The 24,988-nt window shown below is 40.9% G+C and overlaps 2 protein-coding genes across 2 annotated transcripts in view; both read right to left on the bottom strand.

Moving 5' to 3' along the window:
• FGF2 (fibroblast growth factor 2) overlaps nucleotides 1-24,988 on the bottom strand; it is a 112,488-nt gene that overhangs the window by 36,003 nt on the left and 51,497 nt on the right. The window lies entirely within an intron of this gene.
• Nucleotides 149-1,946, bottom strand: LOC118930957 (ubiquitin-conjugating enzyme E2 D3-like). The gene has a single exon (XM_057502604.1). It carries the CDS (start codon nucleotides 1,705-1,707, stop codon nucleotides 1,387-1,389), a length of 321 nt encoding a protein of 106 aa, XP_057358587.1. The 5' UTR covers nucleotides 1,708-1,946; the 3' UTR covers nucleotides 149-1,386.

The raw sequence follows: 24,988 nt of genomic DNA, 5'->3' as shown, positions 1-24,988 counted from the left end.
TTTAGGGGGGGAGGAGTAGAGTATGTAGAATAAGTAGAATCTGGAAAAGAGTAGTCAGTCCAAGCCACTGCAGAAAGGTGTGTGTATACACACTTAATACCTCACTACACACACACACACACACACACACACACACACAAATATAAACAAATTTGGAAACTAAGGGACAAGACTATAATTATTTGCAGATGGTTTCAACTTTCTATTAAAAAGGAAGAGACTAAATTCAATGTGATATACTGGACTGGATCCTAGAACAGAAAAAGGAAAAAGTGGTGGACTCCAAATAAAGTCTGTACAGTAATGTACCAGTATCAGTTTTTCTAGTTTTGACAGAAGTGTCACAATTATGTAAGAAGTTAACCTTAGGGAATGCTGGGTGAAGGGTATAGGAGAGCTCTCTGTAAAATCTTTGCAACTCTTCAGTAAATCTAAAATATTCTTAAACAAAAAGCTTTTTTGTTTTTGTTTTTAATGACTGTAGTAACCAGTTTATTACACAGATTAATCATTCTTGAATGTATGAGCTCCAGAGGAGCAACTGGGTCTTTAAATATATACACAAGTATTTCCATCAAATGAATTTTCACCCTTACATCCAGATAGACCTAAGCAGTTAAAAACATAAGAAAAGTAAGAGCTATTAGCTATGTATTAACTGAGAAACCACATACAAACCAAAGAATATATATGGAACAGAGAAAGAGGGGCAGAGGAGGAAGACTGAAGGGGTGGGAAGATGTAAAAGTGTTGGGAACAAAGCCCATCACACTTTATGTACTAATAGTTCCAATTCATTTAAATGTTGACCAGTTAAACTTAGACCTTAAAATACAGGATGTGGGTAGAGTTTAGTCTGGTTTGTCATAACATTCACCTACAATGTAGGTCCGTTGGAATAAAATGAATACAGAAACAGCCTCGAGTTCTTCACCTTGCTTTTCATAACTGTTTTGAGTTTTAAAAGATTCCACTTAAAAATAATGTTCTGCAGGTCAGTGGGGCTTTTCTTCCCCACCCAACCACATACCATACCCACCATCCCTCACCTCGCCGTTATCCAACTTTAAGTCAATCAGGAAAGCTTTTAGTCTCACATCTAGGTTACGCCTGGAGAACTGGCTTGTCACACACATACTTCTCTGCTAGGAGGCAATGTTGGTACAGAAGTATAGTATTTCTAGTTAGTTGTTCCACGTTATGTACAACACACAGCACTGCTGTATCAGGTAAACGTGCACAGGGCAAGATGAGGCATGGGCTCATAGAAAGCAGTCAAATGAAAATCAAAAGGACCTTCTCTTTCAGAGTTCCCCTATCTTTATTTATAGAGGTTATCCAAAAATTTCTTTAATTACATCGCACACTTCTGAGTCCATTCCCAAACTATTCTCTTGTACTTTTCTCTGTTTTGTAGATCCGTGCAATCTCAGGCACTACAGGATCGTCTGGATTGGGATCACACAACAGAGAACAGATGGACAAGAGTACTTTTGAAATAGGTAGTGCTGGAGACCACTGTGACCGCAGAATATCAAGACAAATGCTGCCATTACAGTTAATATTTGGGTGACAAATTCTTGTTGTAAATGCAACCTTAGGTGGTTGGAAGGGATAATCTGTTGGGAAACGAATTGTCAAGAAAAATACTCCACCCTGACTGGGACTGTCATTTGGCCCCATTATTGTAGCTTGACAATGGAACATACCATCTCCAACAGGACCTGCTGAGCACTGTGCCGGGGGGTCTCTCGTGCCGGGCCATTTAATTCCCCATTCTACGAGGAAGCTGAAGCCTGTGGATTCTCTTCAGAGCCAGGACGGGAGGCGGGTGGTGGTGGCCCCCGGGGCGGGGACGGGGGTAGGGGAGGGCCAGGGGTTGGGGCGAGGGGACGCGTGGCCGCCTCGGTGATCGCGGGTGATCGCGGGTCGGCCGGAGAAGACAGGGCGCTCGGGAGCGCGGTCTGGCGGGACGAACTCAGGCCGGGCCCCCTCGGCTCCTGAGCCCGCAGCAGCGGCCACGGCATCACCCGGCGGCGGCCCCTTTACGCGCTGCCGCCCGAGCAGCCGCAGCCGCCGCCGCCGCCCTAAAATATTCCTAAACAAAAAGGTTTTAAAAAATGAAAATAAAATACAAATGAACTTGTGGAAATAATTCCGCAAAGCTGCTTGATACAAGAATACATAAAAATCAGTTGAGTTTCTGCAACCCATCACAAACTACTAGAACGTGTAATTGAAAAAAAAAACTGAACTCCAGAGATCAGGCGTCACCATTTATTGGCTGAGCTTACCTCCTCACCTACACAATGGAAAACAATTGCTACTGCACAAGGCTATATAGTGAAGATTAAAGGATACTAGTCATCACTACATATAAATTTTAGTACACAGTAATCAACAAATATGTTGGCCTTCTACTCTACCTGCTTCTTCTCTATCGCTTTGAGGTTCAAGGAATTATATAGCAGTTATTATACGAAACCTTGAGCTTGATCAAGGACATGAGCGTATCCAGGAGAGGGCAAGTAGGACCTACAAAGAGAGGGCAGGGGCATCTTTTAAAAATATGTCATTTATGCTGTATATAACATCTTGCCATACTGAGGCTAATTCTTCACCTACAGCAAATAAATTTATAGCCTCACTATTGTCTAGGAAAATAAACTAAATGGTACTTACTGCAAAGAAGACACAGAACTTACACAATTTCTCAATCTATTACCCTGTTTATTATTTATTCATTCATTCAAACAAATGTTATCGGTTGTCTCTTATATGTCAGGAACTAATCTAGGAGCTAGAAATGCACCTGTAACCCAGATCTAAATCTGCCCTCATGGCGGATGTCCTGGTGGTGCCTGCACCATGTTTCTCTGTAGTTCGGCCAGCATCAGTATTACTTCTCATTTAAGTAATGTGAAACTGAAGAAAACAGAAACTCTCAATTTGGTACACTAAGATCACTGGAAAGCAGTTGTCTAATACACTATATTTCAAGGTTCATTATATCACACATGATGTTTACTCAATTTCCAGACATCTTCATCTCAGAACACTGCACACGTTTTTATTTCTTACTCAAAATAACCTTTTTAATTTAAAATTGAGTGACGGAGCATGTCAGCTTTCCAATACAATTTGAACCGTTTTCGAGTTAAAAAATAACGGAGTCAGGTTTAGTAGTTTCCTTGGAACTAAAATTCCTGAGTAACTGACAACTAAATCCCAAGGCATACCCCACTAGTCTCTTCCCTTCTATTATGAATCATCCCGTTTAATGCTGCAGACCAGGCACTCAAAACTTTTTAAGGCACACATAACTGACAAAGGAACCTGGGTAACAAAAGAAGCTCATATGCCAAAAATGAAAAACTTTAAATCTTTGTACATATATGGAGTACTCAAGGTAATAATCAGATAAATAACAAAGATCAGCAACCTAAGTTTCCTAAATTTATTTATTCCTTTCTTTTTTGTGTGTGAGCAAAACACAAATATGACTACCATGCTTCACACAGCCCCTCTCATCAAACTTTCATTATTTCCTTTTGTGTATCAATCCAGAACCCCAAAACCACACATTCCATTCTCTTCACAATGCTACTGGCTAAAGTTTATACATAAGAACATTAGACAGACAGTTCATTAAAATTCTTAGTTACTCCTCAGTTTACACAGATTAGTATTAGACATAATATGAAAGAAAGAAAAATAGAAAGGAAGGGAGGGAAAGATCTTAGAAATCCATGAATTCCATCAGTACTATTCAATCAGGACAGGGCTTTATGAGTCCATTAAATCTTTCTATGTATCATTTCTTATATCCATCAAGTAGAAATTGTTCTTATCATGGGACTTAAAACTGCCAATGATGACAAAATATTTAAAACAACTTAATTAAAGATAAATGCAATATAATGTCTGAAACGCCAAAACTTTGCCATAATTACTTTAGTTCTAAGCCATACCATTTTATTTCTGCAATTAAAAAAAACTGAAAATGTACAGCTGCTTTACGCCAAAGACAGGACTGTTACCAGCAATTTCCATCCATAAAAACCAACAAAAATCAATTTCTCCAATATCTCCTCTACTGGACTTCATACTCCATGACCTAAAATGGAAGTGTTTGGGCTAGCTGAGCTATGGAGGAAAGCAAGTGTAACACAAAGCCCCAAAAGCTGTAGATATCAGATGATTCCTGATGCTTATAATAACACAGCTCCTTGTTCAAGAATGACAAGGGCTTTTCCTTCTCTACTGGCATCAGACAATTAAGTCTGACTGATATCAAGAAAAAAGGAAGACTATTTGGCATCTGGTGGCATTCCAGAAACTCCAAGTGCAAAACAGGGTCAAAGCAGATTTATACAGTAGCAAAGATACCTTTAAAAATGGAAAGAAAAGAAAGTTTCTAGTCCCAACACTCATCAGGAAATAGTCACAACAGGTTGATGAATAGAGACAACACCTTCTCTTACCCTCTCCACAGCTGCCTGGGGCTCCATACAGTATCTGACTATACTAGTGTCAGGGAGAGAACAGAAATGCTCTGCCATCACAGGCATTTCTTGGCCTGCTTTGTGAAGATGGCATAATTGAGGTGGCAAAATTCTGTCAGCCTTTGGCAGGGGAATTTTCTGGCAAGAAGAGTTGCAGTACTGCTGTCTCAGTGATCTGAACTTCAGGACCCCACACTGCCTCCTGGCACAGTACCATGAAGCCACCTGAGAGCTTCCGTAAACACCAGCTCCCACCGCAAAGTCATCAGTCCTAGGTAAGTGTTCAGTGGTCTCTTCTTCCCGGGGGCCAACTGTTAGAGAAATGTTTCTAACAATAATAAGTTGGCCATAAAATAGACTGGTGGATTGGAGAAATAGACTGAGATGGAGAACAGACTGGTAATTGCCAGAGGTGGACAGGAATGAGTGTGGCTATAAAAGGCAGCGTAAGGAATCCTTGTGATGTTGGAAGTGTTCTGTATTTTGCCTGTATCAATATCAACATCCCAGCTGTGATACGTAATATAGTTTTGCAAGATGCTACAGTTGGGAAAAACTGGGTCAGGCTACATGGGATCTCTCATTATCTCTTACAACTGCATGTGAATCTCTATGTACCTCAAAAGAAAGGTCAACCAACTAGTCAAAATCTCATCTAGTTTAATAATTGACATTTGAAATATGTACTTCAAGATACACAAAATTGTTTGAGAAAGAAAAATAAAAGCCAAGAAATGTAAAGTAGATTCCTCTAGAAATTTTACTGTAACTTCAGTTTCCACTGTAGAACAGAAATGGAAGAAATTGAAAACCCACAGGTAGTACAGCCCATGGAGCAAATACTTGGCCCCCCTTTTCTTCATTCTTTAACTCGCCTCATAGGGTTTTTCATTCTGTAACTCTCTGACTCACTGTTACCTCAGTCCTGTGCGGGCACATGGAATAAAACACAATACAATACAATATTTAAAAAAATGACATGAAGTTACAGTAATACTAAATTTTAATGATTTTACTCTAATAATCATGGGGAAATATATGAAATAATTCTAAGAGGAATCATTACTTGAAAATTATTTTTTAATGGCTTTTTCTACTTATGAAATTCTAAATTATTCAGAGGCTCATTATGTGGTCTGTGGATTATTCTGTCACCATGGATTCTTGATTTCTTCCATTCTCTATTCTTCATCACCTCTGACTAGTTCCCTTAGCAGGTGTGGGGCAGGGACAGAGGAAAGGAGGATGAATCTCAGAGACTACTTTTGTCACCTTTTTGTTACCATTCTTAAAGATTAGGTGGTACATGGGGGTTATACAGAAACAAAACAAAAAGATCTTTTGTACCTCAGAAAGCTGGATGGCTACAGATTTTTATATTTGCTATTAGTAAAAAAGAACAAACTCCAAGAACTGCTCTGGTGACCCCAGGACATGTGAGCCCTTCACAGGTCTTTGTATTTCCTACAATGTTTACTGAATAAACAGGAAGTTCCTTGGTCCCTGTGACAGGCAGCTGGGCTGCTTCTAGCAGAGGTCTTCTGAAGCTGAAGATGCAAACACTGGGTTTAAGGAGAGCTGCTCTGGGGTCTGAGAAGCCCAGCAGCAGACAGGCCTTTGATGAAGTCAAAATCCTAATACAGAAAAAACTGTTGAAAGTCAGACCTTCAGTCAACGTTGGCCATTGCTTATAAGCCAAGAAATATCTTCATTGGAAAACAACTGCTATGTTTCTAAATTTTAATTCTATAATACAAATCAATTCTTAAACAATCTTCATCAACCTTTTTGGTTTGTCTTAGACTAAATGGAGGTCAGCATTCAAGGAACACTCAGAAAACATTTGTACTAAAACAGGGTAGGAATTCAAAGGCCTATAGGAACCATGCAAGTCACAAACAGGAGTGAAGCAGCTTGGTGAGAGGACTATGAGGAAGCAGGGAGAGTGGGGACTGGGGCAGACTGTGGAACACATGCCCCCAGCTAACGAGGCAGCCACTCAGCACCATCAAGTACAGAGCTTTAAACTCTGCATCTTACACACACACACACAGTCTGAGATGCGAAACTGGCTTGTGGCTCCGGAATCCAGCTTGTGGCTCACCAATCTGAAATCCATTTCAAAGCTATTAACCTGGCCAGAGAACCCTGAAATCACAAGCAGTTCAGGCACAGATTGACAACAAAAATATAAGCTGCTTCAAGCAAGTATTTCTGCAACTAATCCAAAATACCCATGAGATGGAACACCTGATTACAGTCTTTCCTTGGCAATTCTTTCTCCCTGTTTGCAATGCTTCTTGGATGATGTGAGAGGGCCCAAGGTTTCTCTCCACATTTAGTGCCCCCTGGAGATACTGCAACCAGCTTGGTTGGTCAGGCACCTCCCCTAGGGGTGAATGCCAACTGGCTGGGCTGACTATACTCCTGGCACTTCTTTCTGGATTGAAGAGTTCACATTCATCTACACAGACCACACAATTCAGGCAGCTCCAGAACAGAAAACAGAGCAGCAAGTGTGTGCCTGGGGAGGAGGAGCTTCAGGAGGGAGGGCAAGCAGGGGCCCAGGACGGGGAAAGGACACTGCCCAGGGTTTTCCAGTTACTGAACTGTGCTCTCCCACACACTCATTCTGTTTCACTGGTAAAATCATTAGGAAAACACCTTTGAAAGCAGGCTTATTACGACAAGAGTTTTATTTGACTCTCATGAAAAGGGCCCAGGCAGCACGTCTCTCCATCAGTGACGAGCATTACTGCAGCCTCTGCTTCGGAAAACCCTGATGCCAGCCAAGAGCTCAGGGCCCAGCTCCAAAGCTTCTGCAGAGGCCCTCCCAAGGAAAACTCTTCCCTGCATCCCCTGCATGACATAGCTGGGTGGACTTAGTAGGAAGTTGGAAACAGCTCCTTTGCCTGAAAGTCTCCAGGAAGAGACAGGGCCCCTTCTTCAGCAGTGCTGAGAATTAAAGGAATAAAACAGGATCACAGCAAAACAAGATCATGTCTCCATCCTCAAGAATGCAGCTGCCTTGATGTCCAAGTTAATAAAGTTAAAGACTACTCTGGAATTGAGGTCTTTAAAACAGGATATTTGAAACTATGGTTGAAGCTGATGGGGTGCATGAGACTCTTCAAAAATGTTTGCCATTTCCTTCCACAGTGTCTTGACTACGGAGGTTAAGTATTATCACTATTTCCCAAAAATACTATGCTTTTGGAATAGAAATGAACAGTATCAACAAGATGTCAGTGAATAACTGAATATGCTTGTTCACCTTCTTTAGGCTAATGCCTTTCTGGGTTTGTCCTTTAAAATGTTGTTTCCTCTTGTGAACAGGAAGCTATTCTTTCAAAGTCTTATGTTTTAAATTCTATCTGACTCCAAAGGCTTATAGATCTAAAATATATATATAGATAATGGCTTTCTCTTCCCGTGCTTTTAACACATTTTATGTACTCCATCTACAGAAGAAATAGTGCTCATTCTGCAGAGTAACAGGCTAAGCCTTCATTCACTCCAGCTACAGTCTCAGCATCTAGAGCACATCTACTGAGTGTCTAGCAAATGTCTACTTTTAATGGTGAATTCATGAAACCACGTTTGTATCTCTCTCCCATATATAAGAACAGACATCCTTCTGACTTTGTTGATGTTGTCTATTTTACTTTATATAAAGTATGAATTTAACTTACATTTTGCTTATATTTGTGTGCCAAGCACAGCACAAGAACATGCAACCCTACACCACTGGTAACATTAAAACAAGACTGTGTGGATGCATAACCCAACTGAGCCAGGAGTAGTTCAATGAACAAAAGATAGCTCAGGATTTTCAAGAGTTGAGGAAACTAAAGAGGATCTAATTTCTGATTCCATGAAATCACTGATTCCCCCCTTTTCCTCCTACCTAATTCTCAAACACACAATCAACAACAATAAAATCCCTTCTGCTTTACATCTTTCTATATTCAGGATTTTTGTTCTGCCTCCATACTACCTCCTTAATTCCCATCTGTGTTCTAAGATATTTATAATGCAGATGGACTTGAGCTCTCTTATTACATACACCTTCCCTCCTCACTCTCTGATTCTGGAGGGTCAATGACATACAACAGTGAAGGAGAGCACAAGGCCAGATAAATAAGGGCCTCAGGAAAACAAGGAAGATTAGGTTTAATGCAGTAAGAACTATAAATATACTGTAGGTTCTTAAAAAGAAATGTATCACACTGAAAATAATGTGTAAACAAAACCTAACTGAAAGGTTAGTGCGTCTGTTCATGTGTCAGGTAAGGATGTGGACACTGATAGTCACAATGAGAATGGAGAACAAAGGAATAAATGCCAGGGTTTCATCAAGTCTGGATTTTGGTGAGAAAATGAAAATGGGAGAAGAATTATGTTCAGGTTTCAACTTGTAAATATGAAAACTGATACAGAACAATCTAGGGAGAAATTTCACAAAATGACGATATCCAGTTTATGATCCAGCACCAGCTCCATGATGAAAAGAGAAAATGATGAATTGCTTATTTGATTGGAAGTGAAGTTAGGTACAAGCTAACAGAGTGACACCTAGTGAAGATGTTTTTCCAGACAGGGGACTCTGAAGCTGGATGTGGCAGACTGATTTGGGTGGCTCCAGTGAGCCACACTCCTTGACAGTCATGCCCAGTGCAGCCCCTCCCATACTGACACTAGTCTTAGGCCTTGTCTGAATTTGGTCAGTGGGACATGAGCAAACATGATGTAAACAGTGCTGACACACTGGAGCTTGCTCTCTTAGACCCTTTGCTTTTACGATCTATACACTGTGAAAAGGGGCCCAAGCTAGTCTTAAGGAGACAACATAAAGAGACAGAAAGAAACCTTTAGGATCCCTGTTAGCCCTGCCAAGGTGCCAGACAGGTGAGTTAAGCCATTTCACATGCTTCTGTTCCAGCCACCATTTGACTGCAGCCACTAGAGAAATCCCAACTACACCAGCAGCAGAGCCACCCAGCTGAACACAGTCAGTCACAAGACAGTCATCCAAGACCACTAGATCGAGGTATCCATTACACAGCAATAGGTGACTGAAGCACTGGAGGACGGGTGAGATATGAATCTGTGAGAAGGAGACTTACTAATACAGTCACAGCTGACACCCATGTAGACTTAACCATCTGACAATATGACACCAAACACCCTGCCTGGGTTATTCGATGTTCATACTCACAACAATACTAATACCGTGACGATTATTAGCTAGTCTCCCCACTTGGCAGATGAGGAAACTGGTACCTAGACTAGTTAAATAATTTATCCAAGATGGTACAACTAGGAAGGCATGGCTGATGCATAAACCCAGGCCTACCTATTAACTGCACAAATGGGAAAGATATAGCCTTGAGAATGACCTTAACAGAGGAATAAAAATACAGGAAGAAAGGAACTGAGGGAGGGGTAGGGCCAGAAAGAACCACCACTTGATTAGTTTTGCATTTTTTTCTGATTTCAAGAATAGCTGTTTAACACAATCTAGCCAAGGAATCAACTGTAGCCCCTATTCATATAGTCAGTTCCTGCTTGTCATTCGACCTCTGAACTCAAACTCTAGTAACTGCAGTGTCTCCTAGAGGCGCATTCAGAGTCACCTTTAGGCTGAAAGAGGCTAGCCTCATGTGTCTGTCGTTTAGGACCACTCTCTGGCCATCCGCAGGGACAAACTGGCATGAAGCACTCTCTCTTCTGCACTCATACCCTCTTCCTCTGGCCAAGCCTGCTTCTTATGATATTATCAGCCCCTCCCCAAAACCAATTCTTTGAACCTCCAGCAGAATTCTGAGTCAAAAATCCTTAAAGCTTGATCCTTAAAAATCATCTAGTCCAAACTCCCCATTAAAGATAAGGAAGAAGAGTCCCAGGTTGGTAAACTGCTTCATCGAAGAGCCGCAGTCCTAAGTTTCCCCAGAGCTGGTTGCTGAGCCCCACGGCCCCTGGGAGGTGCATCACGTCATCATTTCCTCATCTGCCATTCTTCGAGAACAGCTGGTTGAAATAATGTTAAAACTATACCTTGTTCCAAGCAATCAATTGTGTGGGGGTTGAGGGGGTCAGGGAAAAGAGGGGAATGGATGAAAATATCAAGAAATAAGATGTCTCATCCTCCCAAAGAAAATCTTCTTATAGTAAGTCTTCTTATTCCTTATTATAAAAAGACAGGGAGTTAATTACTATAGTTTATAAAGTTAAAAAGAAGTCATAAAAGTACAAGAGCAGTATTACAATTAGCACACATAATGTAGGGGGTGACATGGGGAAGGCAGTATAACAGAGAGAAGACAAGTAGTGATTCTATAGCAACTTCCTATGCTGATGGACAGTGACTGTAATGGGGTATGTGGTGGGGACTTGATAATGCAGGGAGTCTAGTAACCATAATGTTGCTCATGTAATGGTACATTAATGATACCAAAAAAAAAAAAAAAAGTACACAAGCAGTAAAGCAAATGGAGCTCCTGGCTCTAGTATTCTCATTTCCGTCACAAAAAAGGAGCCTAAAATCACAATTATTGAAATAGACTTCCTTCCCCTGTGCCATGAACACTCACTTGTTTGCTTTTGCTCCTTTCCCGTTGCAGGACTTGGAACCACTCCCTTAAAAGCACCAAGGGCCCCAGGCTCAGGAGCTTTGAATATGGAACTGTTTCAGCCCAAATCTTCTCTTGCATATTCTCAGCTGTGTTTTCTTTCTTCCTCCCCTCTTCTCTCCTGCACCCTACTTCCCTGGCTTACTCTTTCTGCTACCTCCAAAAGATACCTGAGGATATATTAATCTGAGAAAAAGAAATTGGACACCTGTAAAGGCATCCACCATTGTCTCAGAGTTAATTCCTGGAGAAGGGCTTTAGGCACAGAAAGTTTTTCTGTTTGAGATGCTCTAATCTCTTATCTCAATTTAGAGGTAAATGGAAGGAAGTCTGGTGCTCCCAAGGAAATCGTGCCGACAGTGGGAACAAATACACCTCATTTTGCTCAACTCACACTGTTTAACATAATTATCTATTTTATCCAAGATTTTCTATTCTACTTCCTATCTCTAAGGGAACGCAGATTTTCACAGGAGGACAAGATTACTCAGAATCTAGGCATATTCGTTCAGCTGAGCACTTCAAGGGATCAAATTCCTGATGTGTATTTTTTCAGGTTCAAGGACAGACTTTTAAACCAGGAAAATGCTTTACAGACGACCTGTTCAACATCAATGTTTTTAAAAACAGAAAACAGGCTTCCTACCAAAAGATGTTTTCCTTACCCCACCTAGATCTCGCCCCTAAGGGCTGCTGGTCACCACAGGCTATTAGACCACTACTGGGAGCTAAACACAGCCACTTCCTCTCAACAGCCACTTTAACTGGGATCAGGCCTCTCCTCGCTTGGCCCAAAGCCCTCCCTGGCCTCCCGCGATGGCAGGGACCACCTCTTTGCCGCCTCCCTGTCGGTGCCATCTGCTGGCTGGTCACTGCCCCTTACCAAGAGCTTAACACCGGACACCCCATGTCTCATCATTCGTCTTGGAAGACTCCGCTGTTCATGTAGGAGACCCACGAGCAGCCTCGTCCCAAAGTTCCTGCTTTACCAAATCTAGCATCCTGTATTTACCACCCCCACGCCCAGGACATTGTTCCAGAACTGCTTTACTTTAAACTCCAGTATAGTAAAACCTCATTTCCCTCTGCTGATTTTTCAGCCTCATTAACTTCACTGATCCCAATCCTACCATTTATCTACCAGTATTTAATATCTTGGACTTCACTTCCTCATCAGTCTAACCTCTGTGGAACATCATTCAATTCTCCTGCTTTTTCTTTCCTGCACTTTTAAAGCCAGCCCAGTTTTGCATCAGTAGAGTCATCCAGTGTCTCCTCCTCTCCTGCACTTGCACTGCTGACCAAACACAGTGGTAATGGATCCAGAAGTCTACAATCAACCAGATGCTGTGGTCTCCAGCTTCAAGGAGGCCCTCAGCAAGCATCCAGCAGCCATGGGAATAGGCCAGACCTCTTTCCTCTCCCATTCTTAACAGCAGCCATATCCACTTCCACTATGCTCTCTACAGGCTGCCCAGTTCACAGCCACGCCTCTCCTGGAGATAGCATTGCCTCCTACCCCAAAGAAAAAACTTTCTGTTGAAATCCCTGTGCATTTGTGGTATTCTGGCATGGCCTTTAGCTTCCCAACAGGCAGGCATCTTACCACTGAGGACACAGAGACAAACAGAGAGATCCAGTCAAGGAGACCCAACTGCCCAGGGGTCAGGTGAAGAGATCCTCAGCACACAGATTTCCCGGCTTCTGGCCCAAACCTAACCCCACGCCCTCACACCCCCGCCCTCTCCCAGCAGTGCCAGTATTCTCAAGAGTAGGAAGGCATCTGACATCCACCTCCCTTACTTCTATGTCCTCTCAGGCTTCTCATGAGGCTCAGACAACCTATAGCAGAAGGACCTCTAGTCAGGCTAATGTCCCTGCTTCTAACCAATGGTAATTTTCCTCCACAAGAGAAGATGATGCAATGACAGAAGCAACAGACATTTCCTTACAGACCAGAATGTGACATTTAAAGAACCAGCACCTGTTCTACCTAATCAGACTGCAGCCCCGACTCCCCTTTGCTCCCAACCAGCTGAGGTGCAGCACAGGAGCCTTCGGGGCCGATGGCAGCTGACAGAGACCAGGGACAGCAGAGATCCTGTTCATGACGACAGGCAACAGCAGCCTGAACATCCCCAAAACACATAAGTCATCGTGACCTCAGGGAGAATCCTGTCTTTGTTTAACCTAGTTGTGTTGTCTCTTCTAGTATAGGATCATTATTCTTGTTTTCAGAAATCCTAAAGAAGCAAAACTAACCTACACATGTCAAGAGAAGGAAAAGAGAAACAGAAGGAAGAAGTTGAAAAACAGTGTGTAGGCTCCTCAAAAATTAAAAATAAAACTACTATATGATCCAGCTATTCCACCTCTGGAATAAACAAAGAAAACAAAATCACTTCTCAAAAAGATATCTGCACCCCCATGTTCACTGTGGCATTATTTACAACAGCCAAGACGTGGAAACAACTAAAGTGTCCCCTGATGGAACAATGGGTAAGTGATATATGCATAATACACAAAGGAATGTAATTCAGCCATTAAAAAGGAAGGAAATCCTGCCACTTGTGATAACACGGAGGGACCCTGAGAGCATTACACTAAGTGAAATACGTCAGACAGACCACGACATACACTCTATGATATCACCTATATGTGGAATCTAAAAATGCAAAAACCCTGATCGCACAGACACAGAGAACAGACTGGTGGTAGCCAGACACAGGGGGTAAGGCGGACAAAAAGGGTGAAAGGGGTCAAAAGGCACAAACTTACAGTTATGAGATAAGTAAGTTCTGGGAATGCAACATACAGCATAGTGACTATAGTTAACAATACCATAATGTACATTTGAAACTTGCAAAGAGACCAGATCTTAAAAGTTCTCATCTGTAACTATGTGAGGTTATAGATGTTAACTAAACTTATTGTGGTTATCATTTTGCAATATGTACATACATCAAATCATTATGTTGTACACCTTAAACTAATATGATGATATATATCAATTATATCTCTACTTTTAAAAAAGAAGAAGGAAGCTAGACTCCATGTCCCCTGGCAAGCACCAGCCATGGAGGGAGAAGCCTCCTTGGGCCCCACGTTGAGCTGAGGACCAAAGCTAAGCCAGGCCTTTCAGGGTTAGTGAGAGGCTGTATCAGGGATGCTCTGACCCATGGCCTTAGGGCATCACCATGAATAGGTTGGTTCCATCCAAGCTGGAGTGGGACAGTCTAAGATGTATGCCAACAAGCCCCTGTGATTATTAGTTTTACGTGTCAGTTTGGCTGGGCCATGGTGCCCAGATATTTGACAAACATTATTTTGGATGCTTCTGAGAAGGTATTTGGGGTGAAATTTATATTTAAACTGGTGGACTCTGAGTAAAGCAGATTGGCCTCTGTTAAGGTGGGAGGCCTCATCCAGTCAGCTGATGGCCTAAACAGAACAAAAGACAGACTTTCCCTGAGCAAGAAAGAATTCTGCCAGCAGATGGCTTTTAGAACTGAACCACAAAACCAGCTCTTCCTTGGGGGGTGCAGCCTAAGGAGTTGCGAGCTTCCATAATTGCAGGAATCAATTCCTTAAATAAATCTCTCCTTCTCTCCCCACCTCCCCCACCCCCATCTCATCCATTTCTCTTACAACACAGCCCTAACACAGGGCCCCTATTGCCGGGTCATCAGTGATGAGCATCTGTCCACCTGCAGCCCCAGGCAAATCTCATCAGGGCTCACTCATAGCAAGGCTACCCTGTGGTAAGACTGCACAGTCAGGCTGGCCTTCAGGGAGTACTGCTGCTCTATATGAAACTCAGTCCACAGGGACAGTCCAAACTGCAATGTCTTCCTCCCATCCCAGAGTCCCCTGGCTTCCACTGAACTTAATCCATCCCTATGTTCTCATCCAGTTCCTTCACGCCTTTCCCAAATCATTGCTCCATCAGGAGTTTCCCAAAGAATACAGTTATGATGCTTATACCTTAGAAAAGTAAAGACATTTTGCAGAATGTGTTCAGATTTAGATTTTTGGTGTGCCCTTAGAATAATGTACAGTGGGTTAGAAATAATGTTCCACTTTCAAGTACTAATGAAGCATCATTTCCCTTAACAAAGTAAAGCAACTGTACTGATAGTGACCTAGGCCATGCACCTGGACTTCAGAGACAGTAAGCCAAGGGACAGGGTAATGAGTGGGAAGTGGTTCCTTCTGCTGGTAAGCACAGGCCTGTGCACTGTTCACGAGCAAGCCAGCCGGTGGGCCGTGTCCATCTGTATGACTGATGGCCTAAGGCCCCACCCACAGCTCTGCCATTGCAAGACAGGAATCTACCGGTTATTCTCTCACCTCTCCATCCCCTCACATTCACGCACCCCAGAGAATAGTATTCAGCATCCACCTCTACTCTCTCACTCCCCATTCATTCTTCTCAGAAACTTATATATAAATAATATATGGGCATATCATTTTTAAAATTTCCAAACACATAAATAAGTGGATCGTCCTTCATCTCTTCCCTCCCAATCCCATTCCTCTCTCCAGTCACAAGCACTTGTTAGCAGTCTGGTGTGCATCCTTCTCAGATTTTCGTCTACGTATTTACTCCGCAAGCACACAGTTCTTCTGTGTGCAGGCATTTTCATAAATGCAGTAATATTTTCAGTATCACTCCAACAATTTTTTTCACTTGACAAAATAGAGACCCTTCCTTTCTGGTGCACATACATCACTTTTGATGTGCAATGGTGTAAGAGATTTATATTCCTCGGGTGGACTACTGCAGTAATTTCCTAACTGCCCTCCTTACTCCCAGCCTTATACCCTCCAGTCTACCCCACACACCTGCCTAAGTTATTTTACAAAAAAAAGCCCCAGTCGGATACTCCTACTCCCCTGATTAAAATCCTTCATTTCACTCTCTAAAGCCTTGAGAATAAAGATCAAATTGTTCAGTTTGGCTCACGAGCCCTTGAGAATCCAGGCCTTTCCTATGTGCGGGCCTCACTCTTACCACACATAACCTGCCCTCCAACCATGGCAAACTGCTTGCACTTCCCAAAACATCCCAGACTCGGTGCTGCTTCCTTGACCTTCATGCCCTTATTTGTCTTCCAATAAAAATTAGTTGAGTTGCAAAAAATTCATGTAAATAACTGAATGAAGTCTCCTGCTTATGGGGATATCAGCCCCCCTGCTGTTAACAGCTGCGTGGTGACACCCAGAAAAAATTCTAACTCTGATGGAGGATGAGAATCTAAAGCATACCCTCCTGGTGGTGATTAGGTGACAGGATCAGCTGTCAGGCAAACACCTACTTGCCTCCCAGCACCCAGTTCAGTGGTCATTCCTGCTGGAAGCCTTTCCAAACTTTCCTTTTAGGATCAACTGCCTCCTCTACCACAGAACACAACCATGCAAAAAGACATAACACTTCAGGGCCCTTAGAGATTTACAGCTCTTCTTGTCCAACTAGACAGTACACATCTTAAGGGGCAGGGGCCTATCTTACTTGACTTTTTAATCCCTGGCATCCAATGCCGTATGTAACAATATAGTATACACTTCATGATTAGAATAACTAATCAATAAACACATCATTTTTACTGATGTATGACTTGTCTGGTCCAATATTTAATAAAAGTTACAAAGATATTGACAATAAACAAAATAAAACTTTAAGAAATGGCTTTTAAATAATGCAAATAGAAATTAACGGTTGAAAATTGGTGAAGCCAGGATTGAGATTATACCTGCTAGAAGCACATTGCATATTTGCGTTCTTTCTAGAAGCCAGAAGTAATAGCCACATTCCCTGAGACCATAGGGCTAAAACAAACTCCCTGCTAAGGAGAAGCATAACTACACTTGACATGGTTACCAAAGAGAAATTTCTCCCAAGAGGCCCCAGAGTGGACTGTAATGAGGTAAACATTAGCCTTAAACATTTCTTAGAATTAATACAGAAATGAGTTCCCTAGATGTTACTCTCAAAAATCACTCATCATAAACTACAGGTTCACACCAACACATTCAAACTCACTGATGGTCATGTTAATTAGAAGATATACTCTAGTGTGTATAGTGATACTATTTTATCCTTAACATATTTTGGACTATGGACAACTCTTTAAGAATCTAATAAAATGCTTTGTATCTTCTTCTCCTCAGAAAACACCCTGACATAACACTTTGCATCTATTTTCAAGGCATCATGGAAACCTGAGGGTTGTCCATGGAACACCCCCACTCCCACCCCAGGTTAAAATCTGCAGCCTGGAAGAAAGATGTAGTATATATCCTTGAATCAGGTTTCCGCAAATATTATTCCCCACAGCAGATCTTTTAAAAGTTTCTGGTCTACCCAGAGAGCAAAACCATGTGCTTTAATTGTCAGTCATGGTGGGCATTAGGCTCATTCTAGAAAAAAAAGGTGTCCAAGAGGAATACCCACCCATGTCTAGAGGTAATAGCCAGAGGGAAGGCCAAGATTTTCCAGAATTCTACAACATAAAATCTCTACAGTTCTACATCAGCAAGCATGGCCAAAAATAATTTAAATCTGGAAAATAGTCAATGTAGGTGTAGCCAAACATATATTCCAACTCATTTTTTTCCTAATCTCATTAAAACACTGAAAGAATATCTAACTTTGAGTAATATAACTTCCTACAGTGCCCTCCAAGAAAAATTGGTTGAGTTGCAAAATGTGTATGTAAATGACTAAAAGAATTCTGCTGTTGTCAGGAGCTATTTACACTGCCATTAATAGCTGGGTGGAGGATCTAGCAAATACAATAACTGATTCAGAATAAGAATCTAAAGCAACACTTTTTGGCAGTAATTAGATAACAGAGTCAGCTATCTATTAAGAATACTTTCAGATCACGATAATACATCCCTATCGCCAATTATCTTTATCCTTAATTATTTACCTTTTAGAGAGAGAGCATAGTTCCAGTTCATTTTAAAATAGGGTCCTTAAGCTCTGGCCTAAGAAGCACACACATGAAAAACTCTCAACTCTCTCCTGAAGAAAACATACTTTTGTGGAAACTGTTATGAGAAATTCAGTCAGATATTCCACCAAAATCAACATATTAAGCTTATGCATTTTCCTATTCTTCCATTATTAGCCTATTTACTATTTACTATGTTATTTTTTTTCTTAATATTCTCAAGCCTCTTGGAATTTTTCTTCAAAGACCTACATCAAGTTGACTACCTGTCTATAGTTTCCAGAAAACATCTAACCTGCTTTTTGATATCTGCAACAACCACCCATGTGCTGGTAACTTTTCTATTCTCTATGATTCTTAGAGACTTCCAGCTGTGCCCACACTGGTAAGCAATGGGGGTTCCAGAGCACTGGGCTCTTTCAGTCCCTAATGTTTTTCTGAGGATAGGAACAATATCATCAGAGCTGCCCTTTGGAAAGATTACTCTGTCAAAGAACAATATCCAAGTTATTAGACAGTCTATGGGCTGAACTGTACCCCACCCCACACCTGCTCCCCAACTCCCAAATTCCTATGCTGAAGCCCTAACCAAAATGACTGTTTGGAGACCAGGTATCCTTAGCAGTGATTAAGTTAACCTGAGGCTTTTACAGTGGCCCCAATTCAATTGGACTGGTGTCCTTGTAAGAAGAAATTGGTGTGTGTGCACAGAGGAATGATTACTGAAGAGGCAGCAAGAAGGCAGCCATCTGCAAACCAACGAGACGCCTCAGAAGAAATCAAACCTGACAGCACCTTGATCTTAGACCTCTCACCTCCAGAACTATGAGAAAATACATTTCTGTTGTTTGAGCCACCCAGTCCGTGGTGTCTTGTTATGGCAGCTCTAGCAAACTAATACAGATGTAACTGGTTAGAAGGCAGCTCCAAGAGTCAGGGAGAGAACTAGAGCTGAAGCAGCAAGAAGGCACAGCCCAGCGGGAGAACCACAGACACTGGGTATCTGAAAGGTACAGGCTTGAGAAAGGAATGTGAGGACTGAGGAAGATGAAGAGGTGAAACTGACTCCAAGAGACGGGCCTGGCTGGTGAGAAAGATGGCAATACTATTTAAAAATATAGGGGAGTCTCATTTGTGGAGTATAACAACGAAGCAAAACTAAAAGAACAAAACAGCAGCAGACTCACAGACTCCAAGAAGGGACTGGCGGTTACCAAAGGGGAGGGGTGGGAAGGGTGGGTGGGGAGGAAGGGAGAAGGGGATTAAAAGGTATCATGATAAATTCACATGGTGTGGGGGGGGTCACAGGGAAGACAGTGTAGCTCAGAGAAGGCAAGTGGTGACTGCGGCATCTTGCTATGCTGATGGACAGTGACTGTAATGGGATGTGGGGGAAGACTCAATAATATGGCTGAATGCAGTAACCACATTGTTTTTCATGTGAAACCTTCATAAAAGTGTATATCAATAATACCTTAATTTTTTTAAAAAAAGGAAAAAAAATATAGAGGAGTCAAAAAAGCGAACAAGTGACTTCAGAGAAAAATGACTTTAACTTTAGACACACTTCTGGATGTGTTTGACCAAGTGTTTTCTTGATATCTCTTTGTCTATCTTTGTATTTATGTCTTCATATAGTAAATGCCAAAAATATTATTGGTTGACTTCACAGTTTCATTTGGTGAAGAAGATTAAAATGAAACAGGTCCAAGTACATCTGCTTTTTTGAGGGTTGTTTTTAATCTCACACCACATGTCCTTAAATAGCGAGCCTATCTCCAATTTCCTTGAAAGGACCTAACCATCCTTTCAGTTTTCTCTTTGTATTTTCTGCATGCCCTAGCTTATTCAGCATCTTCATCTTTTGGACATTATTTTCAAGGTTCATTCATTCTTATACAGTATGTATCCTTAAATATGCCTTGCTGTTTCTATTTTTGTATTTGCCACTTAAAAACCTTTTGAGTTCTTTAGAAAGCAACCCCTAAATATTAAAGAAAAATTGTCATATACTAAATCATGATAAAAATACTTTCTGAACAACAACAAAATGCAGTGACGGGGTAGGAGAAAAGATAGAGACTTTAACTTGGCTGGACATGGTGAAGCCTCAAGAAAGAGTTTAAATTATTTTTTAAAATCACTACTTCTGTTCAAATTTCTGCTACATTGTCTGTCCATTTGGAATTCTGGCCATAAACCTATGTTCGAAACACTAAGAAAATGGCACAATTAATTACCTGTCACAGATCATGTTTTGAAAAGTGAAAAGTGAAAACTGTTCTTATTAGTAAGATGAGGATAATGATACTTGTGCTTCCAAAGTTAGCAAGCATGACTAAACATATTATTTGTAACGCTGACACAGAGCATGTTCTCAAGAATTTCATTCATTCATTCTTTCACTCATTCATTCAAAGATTAAATATGACTCAGAGAAAGGCTCTCCGAACTTGTTTCTAGTAAGATGAAAAGCAACAGAAAAGGGCCAACCATGCAAAATGCAAGATGAGACCATCCCAGAATCAGAATTTCCAAGATGAAAAGGACCTTCTTGAGTTGTCATCCGATTCAAGTAGTCATCCAGCCAGTGAGTAAGTGACACCTCCTCACAACATGCACAGCATCTTCAAATGGGCCAAGACTAGACACAGCTATGAGGAAAAAGGTCAAATGACATAGGAGCATTAAAAAAAAAAATCTAGGCAAGAAAACTAACATACTTCATAGGAAAAAAAAAGAACATATAAAGAAGACATACAGCAGGTATTAGATTAAAAGACATATTAGGCAGTAGAGAGATTAATTTCATTACTAATTCAAAACAAAGACTGTTCGTCAAGTGATACATTTCAAAAAGTAATTTTTGAAATGGAAATATTATTTGACTGTGTTACTGTCTTCCATTTCCTGTTTATGTAATGACCACTTAAAAATCTATGAATTGTTTTGTATTTGCAAAATGATTCAGCTTAGAAAGTAGAATGAGACAGGTCATTCAGCAATTCCTCCCACCCACCCTCGCAGACATCACATCACAAAGACTGTGACTCACTCTGTCATACAATTTTTATCCTTTTAGGAGTTTCAAGATTGTTGTGATGAATACTGGCTCGTAAATCTGAATATTAGGATGAAACTATTTGTGCCACTACCCCACACAGCCAAAAAGGATACTAACAATGGTACCAGACAGTTCTTAATACTAATTTATAAAATGACTTACTGTTTTTTAAATTGAAAGAGATTTAAGGATTACAGTATTTGATTCAAGTATGAATTCTCCGATCTGCATTCCCTAATATAAAAATTATAACATTCTGGAATTAGCTAGAAAAATTGTTAGGTTATTCAAAAGCTTTAAAGAAAATCTTCCACAATAAAAAGTAATCCTAACAAGTGACTATGTTCTGCTCTTTTTGCCTCCTTTGAATTACTGTGATGGGTGTCGGAAGAAAAAAGTAGTGACATTACAGTCAACTCATCCATTTTACATGCCTCATACTGAAGTATCTATGCTTGTTTATTTACATTTCTAGCTCATATGACAATTACAGATTGAACTTCTTCATGGGCCTCAGCCTGGTCATTCGTTCAGTAATGGAGCCAACGGGATCCCAGGATGAGAGAAGTTAAGTCTCAGACCCTCAGAGTAGAAGTGAGAGTAAAGGACTACCAGGTGATGCTGGCTGAATTTAAAGAAAAAAATCCTTACCACTAGGAATCTCCAATAAAATTGAGGGACATGAAATTAAAACACACCAAGCTATTAGAACTTTTAGATAGCATGCGGACAAGGAAAGATGGGTACTGGACGAGGTGAAAGAAACGGGGTCTGATGAATGATTAGGACTGGGATAAGGTGAAAAGATTGAGAAGACTTTCCATCAGGTAAACAGCCTAATTAAAGGGTAAGAGGAGGAGTAGGAGGATGTGAGAAGGAGGTCAGAAGGGAAGTCAGAAGCTTGACTAATTTATTGGGTACATGTTGAACTTAACAAACATTCTTTAAGTGGCCACTGTGTGTGAGGACATCAGAGAAAATCTGACGCAGTCTTTGCCTACAAGAAGCTCATTGCCCCAGTGCAGGAGACAAACACATAAGCAATTAATTACAATAAAAATAATTAAATTCTGTAGAATACTTACCAAGAACTATGGGAAAAACAGATAGAGAAGCAATTACTTGCCCCTGGGAAGGTAGGGGTAAGTTTCACAAAGGAGAAGACTGCTGAGCTGGGTCTTAAGAGACTTTTCCAGGGAAAGGAGGGAATGGGAAGAGAGCATGAAAGAAGAATTGATTTTCCAAAGACAAGGATCACAGGAGGAAAGGCCAGTCATTGCAACTACGATGGTTCTGTCAGAACAGAGAGACTAAAATTAAAGCCCAGAGCACTGGCAGCATCAGGGCTGGTAAATTGGTCAGTCAGTCTCAGCAGTTAGCTTGTACTTGAGAAGGAAAGTCAGGATCTAGTCCTACGTAAATAAAGGACAGGGGAAATCAAGAGACAGGGCAAAGAAAAACCATTGTTACAGGGAAGACTCCAAGGTGTCTAGCTTTGAAGATTAGAAGAAAAATTTCTCTACAAACAGAAATTTGGTAGAACGGGTACTCATTTGAGTAAATGCTGAGTTTCACGCTTGTTGAATTGAGGCTATGGCAGCACATCTGTCCTTCAAGCAGTAGGAAACAGCACTAACACAGAGGAGGGATCAGAGACAGAGATTACAAAAGATAGGCTCGAGGAATAGGAGTACACAGAAAGCAGGGTAGAGGGCCAAAAACAGAGCCTTTGGGAAAATGAAAACAGAAGTCCAAAAGCAAAAAACCAAAAGAAGGCAAGATCAGAAGGAAAGACAGTTGGACAGGTGGGAGGGAAATGAGGTTGGTGTGGTGTAACAGAAACCAAGAAATTCTCAAGACAGAGGCAAAAAATAGGGTTAAATGTTAGAAACAGGGTGACGAGTTGGATAAGGCTTCAGGACTGAATTGGAAGGTTGCTGGGACCCAGAATGATTTCAGCAGGACACTGGGGGCACAATCCAGGGTGAAAAAGAGAAAAAGAGTTGTAGTAGCAGAAGAGAGCAAAGGTTCCAGGATACTGTTCACAAAGAATGAACAAAAAAAGCACAGCATACCTGAGGATTATAATATACCAAATACACAGTACATGATAAACATCTTACATGTTTTTAAGGAAAAGAGAATTCCTAAGGAAAGTTCTGACTATCCTGAAAAATGATTCATCTTTCTATAGATTACCCTAAGAAATGCTAATAGCCAGCCTCTAAAATTTCCAATTTCCAAATATAACTTTGTTACACATAGTATCTTCATTAAATTATAAGATAGACCAAGTGTCTAAATGTACATGTTATTACACCAAGACAACTATAAACCTCAACCAAGCTTTATACAGCAAATGGCCCATGAGTAGTTACTCTGCAGGAAGGTTCATACAGAATGTTTTCATCAACAGCTGACATTTAGTGAGCACAACCTGAGTAAAAGGTACTAAGCTTTTATGATGGTTATTTATATGAAGTCATGGTTCCTGCTTTAAGGTTCCAGCACCTTCTCAAAGTGTCTAAATTATGTACATATAATAATCCACTAACAGAATCTAGCCAGATCATTACTACACCATACAAATTTCCTTTAAAAAAAAACAGGAAAACTTCTTGAGTAATTTGAATTACTACTTAATTATAAATTAATGTGTAGCTTAATTTTAAATTAAACCAGGAAAATTACTTTCAACAGTTCAATTATACCAGGAACATAACATCTAATATTCACATATTCATTTTTTTATCTCCAAAATGTCTCAAAAATCTGTGAACCTTTAACTATAGAATTCTATGAGATAATTCAATTTGGAGGGTAAATGAATACGGGTAAATAAGTAGCCCTTTGAAAATACAAATACAAACACAGACACACTCTACAGATTTCTGCAAGCATTTAGAATATACTCATCAACTCAAAAGTCATCCTCTGCAGGCAGAGTGACAGAAGACAGCTGGGATAAGACATGAATTAAACACTAAGTATAGGCTCTGCTACCACCAGGTCCTCCACATTTCTTCAACTGAAAATACCCAAGAATTGAGAATGGGACTAGTCTGGCTTCTAAGAGCTGAAGTCAACGGCCCAATGGATGCAATTCCCCGGGAGTCACCATTTTTCTTTAGATCCTCTCCTGAGTTCCCATGGCTAGAACAGCCTAGCTGAGAGGGAGAGTTAGATGGCCAAAGAGAAGGATGTACAATGGATACAACATCATGGTGCCACAACTACATTTCCTAATGATACAACAGAAATTTTACATTGGTAACTGTTATTCCAAATAACTTTGCAAACAACTAAGCACTAAACATTTACTGAGGGCACTGACATCATACAAGTTAGGAAGGAGACCAGATCCCTAATTTCGGAATGGAAAAAATGGCAAGCTCAGTAACAAAGCAGAACGAAACACGTGTGTTTGGACAGAAGATGGTAACAAGGTTAAGGTTTGTGCCCCTAGAGTGCCTGCTGATGTGCCTTGCTGCGGTTCACAGTCAGAGACTCTCATTTCCCGGCCAACTTCTTACAGATGTGTGCCACAGCACAAATGGGCCCTAACGGTGTTTGGAAAATGAACAGACACTGGAACTGGAAAACCAAGCGAAGGCTGTGGCACATGTGCAGTTACTATCCTGTTGTACAGACACCTTATGGTTTGAAAATAATGACTAAGAAAATGTGACACCTTAAATCACCTTTGCTGATACCACAGATGGTGATTTCTGAGAATCAACGTATAGATGAATAAAATCACTTTTATAATTATAATGTATAATGAAAAAAATATGGCTCCTGTTTTATTACATCTTCAACATTTTATTT

Source organism: Manis pentadactyla, chromosome 5 (assembly GCF_030020395.1).
Source record: "Manis pentadactyla isolate mManPen7 chromosome 5, mManPen7.hap1, whole genome shotgun sequence".
In the NCBI taxonomy this organism is placed as follows: Eukaryota; Metazoa; Chordata; class Mammalia; order Pholidota; family Manidae; genus Manis; species Manis pentadactyla.
The sequence above is the reverse complement of the archived record's forward strand: the minus strand, read 5'-3'. Positions and strand labels throughout refer to the sequence as shown.

Excerpts from the sequence above, each read along its gene's own strand:
- LOC118930957 (XM_057502604.1), bottom strand. The coding sequence starts at position 1,707 with ATGTTCCATTGTCAAGCTACAATAATGGGGCCAAATGACAGTCCCAGT.